Genomic DNA, 14,915 nt, shown 5'->3' on the forward strand with positions numbered 1-14,915 from the left:
ATAAAATATTTAGTTATTGATAAAATAACTATCTTCTGAGGATGTAAAATATATTCTTTCAGATCACTTCAGAGCCTGGAAAGGAAAGTTTAAAATAGCTTTTAAAGAAGAACATCAAGCTAAAAAGGATACCTAAAGCAATAATAGCTAAATTTTGATGATTCATTCCATCCAAAGATTCAGAGATGGATCTGACCATCACAAACGATCCCACTTCCACGTGGCAATACAGACTCTGTGAAGCAGTGGGACAGGTTAAATGAAGGAAGCTTAGGTGCTACGCTAGGTCTTCATAATCACTCTTATCTACACTAAATTATTTTGATGGCATAGAAATAGTTGAATCTTATTACTAGTTTATTTTAGTAGGGACCTATAAATTTTCTTACAGATAATTATACAGTTGTATGCAGGTACAGATGTATGTATATTTATGTGCGTGTGTCTATATATGCATATGTAGAGTCAAACACCAATCAATCCTTTAATTTTTTTTTTAAGACTCAAACTTTTTGTTATTTTTATTTATTTATTTATTTATTTATTCATTTTAGAGAAGAGAGGGAGAGACAGAGAGAGAGAGAGAGAGAGAGAGAGAGGAGAGACAGAGAGAGAGAAGGGGGGAGGAGCTGGAAGCATCAACTCCCATATGTGCCTTGACCAGGCTAGCCCAGGGTTTCGAACCGGCGACCTTAGCATTTCCAGGTCGACGCTTTATCCACTGTGCCACCACAGGTCAGGCCTAATCCTTTAATTTTTAAAGTACTAAAATTTCTAACTGCTTGCAGAAAAACAAATCCAAGGGAAGTTATCTACTAGCTCAATTAAAGTAACAGAATATTAGAGGTAATTCTAGATATAACATATAATAAACATTAAAAATAAGATATTAAAAAAGAAAACACTGGAAAAATGGGTGTTATTTTTAATGCTGAAACTGAAAAAGAATATTTATTGTGCATTTTCAACAACAATCCTTTTCTTGTTGGTATTCTATAATTTCTTTTATTAAAATAAAGACTTGATTTGAAAAGGTTATGTGCTATTAGGAAAAAATATCTAGATTTTTGAACTACCAATGTAATATAGCCAATAAGAGGAGTAATTTAATTTAATTTTTTAATTCTTTTTTTTAAATTGAATTTATTGGGGTGACAATGGTTAACATAATTATCCAGGTGTCAGGTGCCCAATTCTACAGCACATCTCTCTGTCACTGTACTGTGTGTTCACCACCCGCACCACCAAGTCAGGTCTTCGTTCCTCACCATTGACTCTGCCTACGCCCTCCCTCCACCCCACATCTCTCCCCTGGTAATCACCACACTGCTCTCTATGTCCATGAGTTTCTCTATCTCTTTCTCTTTTAAAAAGGATTATTTATTATTGATTTTAGCGAGAAAGGCAGAGAGAGAGAGAGAGAGAGAGAGAGAGAGAGAGAGAAAGAAACACAGGAATATCAATCTGTCCCCCTGTATGTGCCCTGACTGGGGATTGAACTGGCAACCTCTGCACTTTGGGACGGTGCTAAGTGGGTGGTTTTTATAAAAAAGGTTGATTAACCAAACGAGCTATCTGGCTAGGGTGAGTTTTTTCTCTTTCTCTTTTTAAATCCTTTTTTGCTCAATCCCTCTACTCCCCTAACTCAGTCCCTACCTGTTTTCTTTTTCTTTTTTAATTAATGTCATTGCTATAACATGGTTCACATTTCATTTTAAAATTCGGAGTCAGAGGGACAGGTGTTCATGAATATAAAAAAAGTTAACTAAAAAAAAAAAAAAAAAAAGTTAAAAAAGATCACTAAAACTTTTGATATTTTCCATACACATGCCTGACAAAGATAAAGGGATTTATTTTCTTGCATATTTTTTAAAATAAGGGACAAGAACAATCTAATAATGTTCTAATGTCGTTATCGTGATGTCACACTGTTGATCTTTCATATCTCCCTTCAATGACCTTAGGGATAAAAATAATTTCCCTTAAGTATGAGTCTACTGCCACAGACAGAGCCCATTTTGAGAAAACACAGTTATGAAATTTATGGGTCTGCTATAATACACCAAAAATGTTTTTTGTATCTACTGAAATAACACTAAAAAGTATCTAAAACAAACCCTCCTTTGGGTTTCAGTGTAAGCACAGTTGGTACATCACTGTTAACCAGAAAGTAGGCTTTAGAGAATCTTAAATCAAGTTAAGTCAACTTAAAAAATATATTTTCCACACTATTCCATTGAACAGAATTATATTATAGGATTGTTTAGAAAGATTATATTATTTATATGATTATCATATTGGCATTACTTTAAAACTTAATTTCAAATTATTATATTAGCATTGATTAGTATTATTTCATATACATGGAGTATGCATAGGATATTAAAGTTGATTTTCACTTGCAGTTATGAATGCATTTCCTCAAGCTGGAAAATTTTATCATATGTTAAATGTAAAATTTAACCAAAAAGATCTTCACACTAATATGCAATTTTTGTAAACTGTAAGTCTGGTCCATATTGCTATTATATGGTTTATTTCATGTCTTCTCTCTCCCACTTTGAATTACAACTTTAAAGGGAGTTCTATATGTCTAGGGTGGTTTAGGAGGAAAATCAAAATTTGAGATGATTGTAAAAGACAAATTCTTCAGACAAGATGTTTTTTGTTACTGTAGAAGTAATTATTTCATTTTTATATTGTGTTGAACTACACTGCTAAAAATTTCTATTTTTAATAACTACAAAAGTCAGCAAATACATACACACACACACACACACACACACACACACACACACAATTACTTGGTAATACGGGACCAAGTTATTTACAGGTAAAAACACCCTCTTAAAAATTAGAGTGTTTCTGGCCCTGGCCGGTTGGCTCAGTGGTAGAGCGTCGGCCTGGCGTGCAGAAGTCCTGGGTTCGATTCCCGGCCAGGGCACACAGGAGAAGCGCCCATTTGCTTCTCCACCCCTCCCCCTCTCCTTCCTCTCTGTCTCTCTCTTTCCCTCCCGCAGCGAGGCTCCATTGGAGCAAAGATGGCCCGGGCGCTGGGGATGGCTCCTTGGCCTCTGCCCCAGGTGCTAGAGTGGCTCTGGTCGCGACAGAGCAATGCCCCAGAGGGGCAGAGCATCGCCCCCTGGTGGGCAGAGCGTCGCCCTCTGGTGGGCGTGCCGGGTGGATCCCGGTCGGGCGCATGCGGGAGTCTGTCTGACTGTCTCTCCCCGTTTCCAGCTTCCGAAAAATACAAAAAAAAAAAAAAAAAAAAAAAAATTAGAGTGTTTCTAATGATTCCTAAAGGGAAAGACCATTTAAAAAAATTAACACTGTTCTATAGCTGTGCTGTTTTCATAGACATGTTGTATCACAACTGAGCTTGTTTTGCATTGAATAAAGTTTCCTCCTTCACTGTACACCCTCTCCCAAATAAATTAACTGAAAAGAATTTGTAGCACAGTATTAAGGTTTATTAAAATTCACGTTTTCATTACTATTTAGATTAACTGTAAATTTTATGTTAAACAAGTTGTAAAATAAATAAAATATTGAAGTCCATTAAAAAATAAAGCCAGCTGAACCTTGACTTGGTTGCTGTATCATCCTTTACTTAATATCTCAGAAAGTGCAAATACTAATTACTCCCCATACTATGTATCTGCCAAAATATGCAGGTTAGTATGCAAAATATGAAAGGAACATTAAGAAGAGAAACATGAAGGGCTCCAGCTGGCAAAAAACTACAAGATTAAAATTGACATTCTTTATACATTTAAGAAGAAAAGTTAGTCTGAATGTGGTTCTATTATCAGTATTTTTCAATTGTGAAATTTATAGCTCAAATATGATACACAAAAGTATTATTCATAGCTATTTTAATAGTGTAGTCTATCAGATATTCCCTATTACTGAAAATGACATTTCTAGGTATACTTAACTAGTTATTTGTTGTTTATTAATTTATTTTTAAAATCTTTTTTCTACCATCTTTCTTTATGCCAAACTGAGTAATTTTTGATAGTATCAATCCATTGAAGTGAATCTTAGACTTTTTAATCTCTCTTCAAAAGATTCAACCCAATTAATGTAACTTTATCATTGCTAAGTCTTTTATATTAAAAGAGTTCTAAGTTTTTAGTTAAAATTATTTTTATAATGGCCAATTAACTGGTGACAGAAATGGAAGCAATTTCATCAATTAAACCTCAAATAAAAATTACAATAATTTTTTTCAAATAAATTAGGCAAGAAATGAAGTACTGTACCTTTTAAACTTATTTAATAAAAATAAAACATAAACACCATTAAAATAGTCTTCTTTGTATTTCAGGTGCCTAGAACAGTGCAAGGCACAAGACAGAGTAACTATCTGATGAGTTAAGATATCTAATGACAATGCAACACATTATAAAATACAAAGACATACCATTTCAGTTCAGTAGTACTACTTTTCATGCTGAGAAACAAAGAAGGTCAATACAACAAGGTTTAACTAATTTCAACCAGGGGTTTTATTATTAGTTATTTTTTTTATCCCAGAACCAGTGTTAGTGTTTCATGCAGACTTGGGTTAGTAAGTATAATTCTGGAAAAAATTTAGTGACAATTTCTGAAATGTTTAGTATGAACCAGGGAAGTGTTAAGTTTGCTTATTGTTTGAATTATAAGCTTAGTGCTTGCTATTTTTAAAAAAAGGATATAGGGGAAGAACAAAGAATGTTTTGGTTGACACTTTGTCTTACCTTCAGATAAACAGAACTGATATTTAATGATCTAAAGAGGGAAAATAAAATAAATGAAACAATCATAAGGAGTACAAAGTATCAGAATAGGAAGGCCATGAGTCATTTCTTTTCTTACTGATTTCTTCAAAATTAGTTAACAGTAAAAATGCAGTACCCTCTTATAATCTTTAAAGAGTATAAGATAACTTTTAAATACTTCTAAATCTAGACCAATTAACTTTATTTGTAAAATTATAGAGATAAGGCAATGTTCTTGGTCACAAAATTTGATCTTTTAATGCTGACAGAGTGAGTGCATGCTCCACTTGTGTTTCTTCTGCAGATACTTCGCTCAGTAATAATTCCATGCAACACAATAGTCACAGCCCAGTAGCTCAGCTAAAATGTAGTGCATGTACCTCTATGAAGACTGGTGACTCTCAAAGGAACTCCATTTAGGTAAAAGAAAGCATAAATCAGATTTATAGGCCAGATTCAAATATTAATGATGAAAAATATTTGTATTTCAATGTTGAAACTGAAATATTTTTCAAGCAAGTGTTCCATTATTTTAAGAGTTTTTAGAACCAAAAGGGTATTGCATTTTAAGTTTAGATAATGACAAGTAACTAATACTTGCTTTTAATCTTACCAGCATCAGATGGTAAATGATGGTAGGGCGCTGGAGAAAACACCTGTGCTGCAAAATCTTCAAATGTCGTTGGTTCTAAATGGTGCTGGACAATTGTTTGCAGGTATCGTGCTCGCTCCTCATAGCTGGTTTCCTTCAGTTAAGGATGAAGTTAAATGCAGCTTTCATTGGAAAAGAACAGATCTCATCCAAAAGGACTACTGTGATTGCTAAGCCATTAGTTTTTGATATATATAATTAACTATTTTGCATATATTAAAAGTATGGCTTTTTAAAGAGTGAGAAAGTATGTTTTTTAACATAAGTTTACACTTCAGGATGTAAATGACAGCCTAACAGGGAGACATTTATTAGAAAATAATTATAAAACTAAATGGTTGAAAGAAAGGTAAGTTTACTTGAGAAAGGATCCAATTGCTATTAGGTTAGCCTAGGCTCACCTCACCTTTTTAATCAGCTGCAGATTTACTCAAAAAAGGCACACGATAAATACTGCAACGCTGCTTAAACTACTATGTCTGAAATTCTGTATTTCTCACTTGTAAAGATTTATTGTGAAAAATTCCTGCATATCTTCCTCTTTTTCTAAAATCTCAGCCTTTTCCTCAACAATTGTTCTCATTTTGAATGGAAGACCACTGTTGCTGTAATCCTCGAATAACTCCATGCAGTTAAGATAAATACATAGTTGAATCTGTATGTCAGGAAAAAATACCCAGTCAATTATAACACTGAAACAAGCAGGAATATTTGCAAAGAGACCACAGGACTCCTAGATACTGTCTAACAAAGCATCCACAGGGCACTGACACTGACAGGAAAATACTGTACTTCCCTTTCACCACGTTTTCTTTTCTGATATTATTGACAAGCGACCAGTACCTTCAAGTGTTGTTGCTTTTGAACAACCCACTCCAGGCTTCCTGTTTCAGCAGGACTGACTGTGCTGTTAGCACAGAGAGGGCGAGAAAGAGAGAGAATATTTCTGTTGTTCACCAAAGCAACTATGGAAATGGCTGTCAAAATGTAGAGCAGCAGGTAGCAACATACAATTATCAAGAAAAACGCACGCTGACTTCATGTCGTATAGTTCCTAAGCTGAGAAATCAGTTAACCTTTCTACTACAACTTTTAAAAGTTTTCCTGCTGTACTCCATATGCTATGTTGATAGGCTTTACATAAAACATTTAAATAAATATAAATAATAAAAATTTGCTTGTTGGTTTTTTTTCACTGATTTCCCCAAATTCACTTAAATATTTTCTCCTTAAAATTTCTTCTTTTTTTTTAAAATCACAATTATTGTAGTCCTACAATGCTAGAAATTGTAGCCCATGTCTCCAACCAAGACCAAGAAAAAAAGATTGGGGAAGATAATTTAAAATACTAACTTAATGGGAGATACCACAGCCAGTTACATTTATAAAAGGTTATTAAGAGGAAAAAAATGTAAGAGTAAATAAATGTAAGACTATATTCAATAGGTACTTGCCTTAGACTGTGATATCTCTTGCCCTCTAAATGGCTTGAGTACTCTCTTCTTGTATTATAATTTATTTTAGGCATTGAAATAATCTGAATTCCAATTCCTTACCACCCATTATTTGCAATTCTGTACACTGAGGCTGAACTTCAAAAGAATTTTACTTCTGAAACGGGTAGCAAAAGGACAAGATGCTATATTAAGATGATCAGTCATTAAGAATTTTATGGAAGGATCATATGACATTTTTGAGCATTAACATAGAAAAGAAATATAGTACACTTTTAAAAGAGGGTCTATGGTTATAAATGGAAGAGGATGAAACTGATGGCTCAATCTAAATAATACCACATATCTCCCAACTTGTTGGAAAGTACTTTTTTCATTGGGGGAGATTCACAGCTGCCGAATTTTCTGCAGTTAATAGAGTCCTTTGATTCACAGCAGTGCCCCTTGTACAAAAAATACTGGCCTTTGTGTATTACCAGAAACTAATTTTCTATTTGGCTGAAAAGGGAAAAATGGGGTTATTGCTTCTCCCTCCTACAGAGCTTTTCATTATGCCTGATGCACTCAACTTCTAAGCTCTTCTGAGAAAAAAAATAACTGAAGAGGCAAGAGGTAGAAAAATGAGCTTGTTAGCACATTAGAAGTGAAGTATCTTGGTGGGCCCTAGAAATTCCCAGTGGTGTGTTAACTTATCACTCTATGCATGCTGGCACTGATAGTCTCCCAATTGATCACTCTCTTTTCGCACCAAAGGTGCTGCCAGGAAGCAAAGGCTGAAGGCCCACAGGAGAACAGTCTGCTATCAAAACAAGCTGTTTTTAAAAGTCTGCTTGAATGGGTAAAATGCTTCATGAAAAGTAGGGTGGAGATACCTACCTGCTTTTAAAATGCTCTACTTTCAGAGGGCCTAAAAATGAAATATTTTACTGTATCTTATTATATTTAGAGTTTACACAAAAATTAAGCAGGAAGAAAGCAAATGTTAATACTTCTAAAGCAGGGAGGATATTTCCAATGTTGTAAAATTTATTAAAGCAAGAAATGACTATCTAGATAAAATACATTTGAGTATAATTCAACTTCACTATACAAAAGGAGATTTATAAAATTCTGCAGAAACCCTAATTTAAAGTTATACTAACTAAAATTATCCAGATACAATGTATTCATATAAAAACACACGATGTATTTAATAAAATTACACAATATCTTCAATAGTGAAAACGTTTTCTAAAATAATTTTTAAAGAGTGAAACAATCATTAATGGTTGAATTTAAATGAAAAACTACAGCACTTAACACAAATTAGGCAGGCTGAAGTTTTCTTTTTGGGGATTATCTTCAGAAAACACTGCTAGTTGAGTAAATACAATAGTTATAGTCTACAGAAACACACCTTCTAAAAATTCTTTATACTATTCAAAGTTCGGTGTGGTCAAATAAATAAAAGAGATCAAAACAAACCTAATTTACAGTACTTACATCTTTTCCTCTTTTTATTTCAGAAAACATATAGTATTAAGGAGATTTAATGAACTATAAATACGTAAAGCAAAGTCTTAAGTCCACAAACAAGGTGGCTTTTTGTGACTGTGATAATGATAAAGTTTCAAACAGTACTGTTAGCATCTGCAATGGAACCATAATCCAAAAACGGTTAATTCCTATATTTCCTGTAATAGGTTAAAGTTAGACATATTCCTAAAAGGCAGCTCTAGGGAAGTTATTACTACCTATCAATTGAGTGGCATACACAAACTTGAGGCCTAGTAACAAAAGAATAGCTCAAGCTATATTCCTACTGTCAGTGTGGGATGCCATTGGCATTGAAATTAAGAAGTGAAATGGGTGAGATGATAAAAAGGTAATGGTAAACTAACAGATTCAGAGCAAAATTTAGAGTTCAAGTCTAAGTTGAATTAAGAAGGTTTTATTGTAAATTTAAAACTACCCAAGCCAAAACTAGGTAATAAAAAGCCATTTAATGAGGGATACTTTTAGCTGGTAGGAATCTTTAATACAAAACTAGCCAATCAAAAGAAATAACACACAGGTGCTGCAATCACAGCAATATAATTATCCACTAATCCTCCTTCCTTCTACTTTCTGCAAAAGCAGAAAAGGGGAGAGGGAATATTACTATTCTAAAAATAATAAAGGAAACCCAATATTTTCTACAGTATAATGGTTTAAACCTAATCTGTACTTCATACTATTAACATTATTATTTATTTAAAGTAACTACCATTGATTTTAAACTTAAGTATGAAATTATTTGTGGTCCTCTGTCACCATGTCAAGATCAGCTGTCAAGAAATTGGGGTTCAGTTTTAGCCCAGTCTTAGAAAGACGTATATGAATTCTCTGTGCCAGTTTGTTGGCATGTTAAATGGGGATACTACCACCTGCTCCTATTTATGTCACAGGGATGTTGAAGATAAAGGATGTAAATACAGGGTAACCCAAAGTCCTCCTACATCTGTGCTTAAAAAGTTTATTTTGACCTCTGGATTAAGCCTTTGTAAACAGCAGGTGCTGTCTCCATGAGGACAATTTTCAATGTCAGTTTAAGAAACATCTGGTGACGTGCAAGAGCTCTCTGATAACATTTCTTGTCTGTCGTCTGTACAGCGGGACTTTCGACTTATTTGTTGAAACTCTAATTTCTCATGAGAAAAAGATAATTTAAAAAAGAAACTGTGGAAGGTTAAATAGTGCCACAATTTTCAACTTTACTTATGGACAGAAAAATAAATAAAAGGTAGATTTTGTTTTAAAGAAGCAACAACCCTTCATGCTTCACAATAAATTTCTTAATGATAATATAATGTAATTTTGAACCGATTTTACTGTTAGAAAAGGCAAAACTTTCAGTTTTGTGATCACTGCTTCCATAGCATGCTCAGTAGGTTGTACAAATACTTAGTTCAAATGTAATTTGCGGGTACTTCCAGCCAAGATGGTGCAGTAGGTAAACTCTGCTTGCCTCCTTCCAGGACATCAAAATTACAACTAAATTACAGAACAACCATCACTGAGAACCACCTGAAGACTAAGTGAATATAATTCATATAACCAAGAATATAAAGCAGCGGCCACGACTTCACGCGCAGGAGCGGCGGTGACACAGAAAGGACAGGTCTCACATGATTAAGACTCAGGACGGGTATCCTGGGTGTGGAGGCCCCACCTGAGAAGTGAGGGGTTCCAGCCCTATACCTGGCTCCCCAGCCCAGACAGGAGAGCTCTGCGGGGTGGTGGCTGAGTAAGAGGAAGGGCTGCTGGAATCCCCTAATGGAGCCACATAGGACTCCATCGCTTAGACCAGGGGTCCCCAAACTACGGCCCGTGGGCCACATGCGGCCCCCTGTGGCCATTTATCCGGCCCCCGCTGCACTTCTGGAAGGGGCACCTCTTTCATTGGTGGTCAATGAGAGGAGCACATTGACCATCTCATTAGCCAAAAGCAGACCCATAGTTCCCATTGAAATACTGGTCAGTTTCTTGATTTAAATTTATTTGTTTTTTATTTTAAATATTTTATTTGTTCCTGTTTTGTTTTTTTACTTTAAAATAAGATATGTGCAGTGTGCATAGGGATTTGTTCATAGTTTTTTTTATAGTCCGGCCCTCCAACGGTCTGAGGGACAGTGAACTGGCCCCCTGTGTAAAAAGTTTGGGGACCCCTGGCTTAGACTCACCCGCTCTGGGCTCTGGTGTGGAGGGGCAGTGGTCAGGGAGGTTAACTCTAGGGACAAAGTGCTGGCAGGCACCATTGCTTCTTTGTTGAGCCTTCCCCATACCCAACGCTTAGGAGCAGGCCAGTGTCAAATTCAAGCACTCCATTCACCTGGCTAACACTGTTTGCCCCACCCTTGTGATTATCTGAGACCCCACCCCACCCAACTCTCCAGCTGGCCTGAGCTGCTTTCAGCAGTTTTCCCACAGAACAGTCTGCCTCTGGCTTGTACTAACAACTTGCCTAAAATCTCCCAAGGTCTACAAAACCCAAACAAGCAGTGGTTGGCCTCAGCTTGCCCTGTACGGCTTGTTAAAGTGGCCCCAAGCCCAGCAAAAGCAGTGACTGGTCTCAACTTGCACTGTAACTCCCATCAGGTAGTCCCAAGCCTGGCACAAGCTTTAGCCAGTGTTGGCTGAAATGCACCTTGAACTAAGAGGGTTCCAGCACAACAGGCGGCTGGCCTTACACCGTGGTGCCCGCCGAAGGGTCCCAAGCCCAGTACTAGTGGCAGCCAGCCTTGGCTTGCAGCATAGCCTCTCCTAAGCGCCTCCAAGCCCAGCACAAATGGTTACCAACTGCAGATCACTTTAATAGCTCCCACTAGGAGGCCCCAAGCTGGACACAAATGTCACCTAAGCTTGGCCTGAACCAGAGTCCTTCCCAAGAGCCTCCAGAACCAACACAACTGCTGGACAACTTCAGACCACAAGAGAGCACCACACAACCAGCTTCACAAACAACATACCTGAAGGGCAGGCTCGGAGAGCACCAGAGCACCACTAAAGCAACTCCCGCTCTGTGGGGTCAGCCCCCACATAATAGCTTGTCCACTGAGTCACGGCCAGTACTCCCAACCTGTCAGACTGAGGGTCAGTCCCACCCACTGATGTGCCAACAGCAATCAAGGCTCAACAGGAAAGTACATACAATCCACACAAGGGACACTCCTGGAGCACCTGGCTCAGGTGAATTGGAAGACTGGGACTCACAGTACACCTACAATAGAAGGCCATTCTGCCAAGACAATGAGGCGTAGCATTTCTACCTAACACACAGAAACAAACACAGAGAGTCAGTCAAAATGAGGAGGCAAAGAAACACATCCAAAATGAAAGAACAGGAAAGAACTCCAGAAAAAGAACTAAATGAAATGGAGACAAGCAATCTACCAGATACAGAGTTCAAAACACTGGTTATAAGGATGCTCAGTGAACTTAGAGGAAGAGATGACCTCAGTGAGAGTCTAAACTAAAGAGATAGAAACCCTATAAAAAAACTAGTCAGAAATGAGGAATAGCGGAGATGAAGATGATTAGAATCAACAGCAGATCAGAAAAAGCAAAGGACTGAGTCAGAGATTTGGGAGATAAGGTAGCAGAATACACTCAACTGGAACAGAAAAAAGAAAAAGAACAGTTTTAGGCTCCTCTAGGACAATGTCAAGTGTAACACCATAGTGATACCAGAAGGAGAAAAGACAGAATAAGGGACTGAGAACCTATATAAAGAAATAATTACTGAAAACTTCCCTAACAGGGTGAAGAAAATAGACATACAATTCCAGGAAGTGCAAAGAGTCCCAAACAAGATGAACCCAAAGAGGCCCACATCATAATTAAGCCAAAGATAAAGAGAGAATCCTTTAAAAAAAAATACTTAAAAAATCATTGATTGATTTTAGAGAGAGAAGGGAAAGACAGAAATATCAATTTGTTGTTCATTTATGCATTATTAGTTGGTTATTATTAACTGCCCTGACCAGGGCTCCAAACCACAACCCTGAGAATTGGGACAATGCACTAACCCACTGTGCTTACCAGCCAGGGTGACAAAGAGAGAATCTTAAAAGCAGCAAGAAAAAAAAAAGCAGGTGGTTATATAAGAGGAAGTTCCCATAAGACTATCAGCTGATTTTTCACAAAAGCTTTTGCAGGCCAGAAAGGATTGGCATGAAATACTCAAAGTGATAAAAAGCAAAAACCTATAATCAAAATTACTCTACCAAGCAAGGCTATCATTTAGAATTGAATGATAAGAGTTTCTCAGACAAAAAGAAGTGAGAGGAGTCCACCACTAAATGAGAGTATAACAAATGTTAAAGTTATTTAAGTAGAAAAAAAAAAGATCAAATACATGAGTAAGAAAATAAAGAATAAATTCTCACTGATAAAGGCAAACACTTAGAAAAAGCAAGGAAGTCAAGCAACACTAAAGGTAGTACAAATGTTAAAGAGCAAAAGGGGAAAGATCATGAGTAATTATAACAATAAGTTAAGGAATATACACAAACACACATGCAAAAGAAGTGAATAATAATGAAAAAACATAAATGTGGAAGTGAGCAGAAATGATGGTGATTTTAGCCCACTTAGATCAGTTGGTTAGAGCGTTGTCTGGATAAGGCAAAGTTGCAGGTTCAATCTCTGGTCAGGGCACATATAAAAAACAACCAATGAATACATGAGAAGAGGAACAACAAATTGGTACTTCTCTCTTACCCTTCTTCTTTTTCTAAAATTAATAAAGAAAATATTTTAAAAAATGGTAGTGATTTTAGAATGTGTTTGAACTTAAGTGAGCATCAATCTAATATAGATTGCTATAAACATAGCTTGGTATATATGAAGCACATGGTAACCATAAACCAAAAATCTACAAGAGATATACAAAAAATAAAAAGAAAGGAATCCAAATACAACACTTTAGAAAAGCATCAACATACAAGAGATAAATAAGAAAAAACAATTTCAAATACAATAAAAAAATTAATAAAATGGCAATAACTATATACCTGTCAATAATTACTTTAGCCTGACAAGGCGGTGGCTCAGTGGATATAGCATCAACTTGGGACGCTGAGGACCCAGGTTTAAAACCCCAAGGTTGCTGGCTTGTGCGTGGGCTCATTGGGCTTGAGCATGGGATCACAGACATTGACCCCATGATCACTGGCTTGAGCCCAAAGGTTGCTGGCTTGAGCAAGGTGTCATTGGCTCTGCTGGAGCTCCAGGGTCAAGGCACGTATGAGAAAGCAATCAATGAAATAACTAAGGTGGAGCAACAAAGAACCGATGCTTCTCATCTCTCTCCTTTCCTGTCTGTCTGTCCCTGTTTCACCTGTCCCTAGCAAAAAAAAAAAAAAAAAAAAAAGTCAAAGGGCGGCTGAATGAGTAAAGAAACAAGATCCACTGAAACAGTGCCTAAAAGAGACCCATTTTAGATCAAAAGATATACACAGACTGAAAGGGAAAAAGATATTTCATGAAAACAAACAAAAAAGGTGGGGTAGCAATACTTATATCAGACAAAACAGACTTTATAACAAGGGCTGTAAGAAGAAGGGTATTTAAAAATGATAAAGGGATCAACCCATCAAAGGACATAACTCTTGTTAAAAATTCACCTAAATATATAAAGCAAATATTGATGGACATAAAGGGAAATATTGACAGTAATACAGCTATAATAGGTGATTGTAATACCGAATTGACATTGATGGATAGATCATACAGACAGAAAATCAACAAGGAAACACAATAACCTTAAATGACATATTATACCAGATACACTTAATTGATAAGTTTTAGAAAACTTTATCCAAAAGCAGAATGTATATATTGTTTTCAAGTGCACATGGAACATTTCCTAGGACAGACTGCATGTCTGAAAGAAGTAACCAATTATAAGCAGAAAACAAAACCACACAAATATGTGGAAGCCAAATAATATGTTACTAAACAATAAATAAGTTAACAATGAGGTCAAGAAACCAATCAAATGATCCTTGAGACAAATGAAATTGAAAACTCAATGACTGAAAAATCTACAGGCACAATAAAAGCTTTTCTAAGAGGGAATTTATAGCAATACAGACATACCTAAAGAAACAAGAAAAATCTCAAATACACAGTCTAAATTATACCTAAAGGAACTAGAAAAAGAAAAACAAACAAAGTCTGAAGTGAGAAGAAGGAAATAGGTAATAAAGATTTGAGTGGAAATAAATAAAATAGTCTAAAATAAAAATAAAAAAGATCAATAAAACCAAGAAAAGTTTCATTTAAAAAGACAAAGTGATAAACCTTTAACCAGACTCATCAAGAGAAAAGCGAGCCCAAATAAAATCTGAAATAAAATCTGAAATAAAAGAGAAGTGACAACACCACAGAAATAAAAAGGATAAGAAAATACTACAAACAGTAATATGCCAATAAACTGGACAGTGTGAAAGACAGGATAAATTTCTAGAAACAGACAATCTTCCAAGACTGAATCAAGAAGAAACAAAAAGTCTGAACAGGTCA

At 36.0% G+C, this 14,915-nt stretch overlaps 1 protein-coding gene across 5 annotated transcripts in view; it reads right to left on the bottom strand.

The window, feature by feature from the left end:
* The window catches only part of RALGAPA1 (Ral GTPase activating protein catalytic subunit alpha 1), a 262,025-nt gene that overhangs the window by 5,732 nt on the left and 241,378 nt on the right, over positions 1 to 14,915 (bottom strand). For 4 of the 5 annotated variants that reach the window (XM_066343584.1, XM_066343586.1, XM_066343587.1 and 1 more), the window contains one exon: positions 5,377 to 5,501. In XM_066343584.1, the coding sequence (XP_066199681.1) occupies positions 5,377 to 5,501 (125 nt within the window). Of the gene's footprint in view, positions 1 to 4,742; positions 4,774 to 5,376; positions 5,502 to 14,915 lie in introns of all 5 variants that reach the window. The other variant, XM_066343585.1, reaches the window with a different exon arrangement.

This window comes from Saccopteryx leptura, chromosome 6 (genome assembly GCF_036850995.1).
Source record: "Saccopteryx leptura isolate mSacLep1 chromosome 6, mSacLep1_pri_phased_curated, whole genome shotgun sequence".
In the NCBI taxonomy this organism is placed as follows: domain Eukaryota; kingdom Metazoa; phylum Chordata; class Mammalia; order Chiroptera; family Emballonuridae; genus Saccopteryx; species Saccopteryx leptura.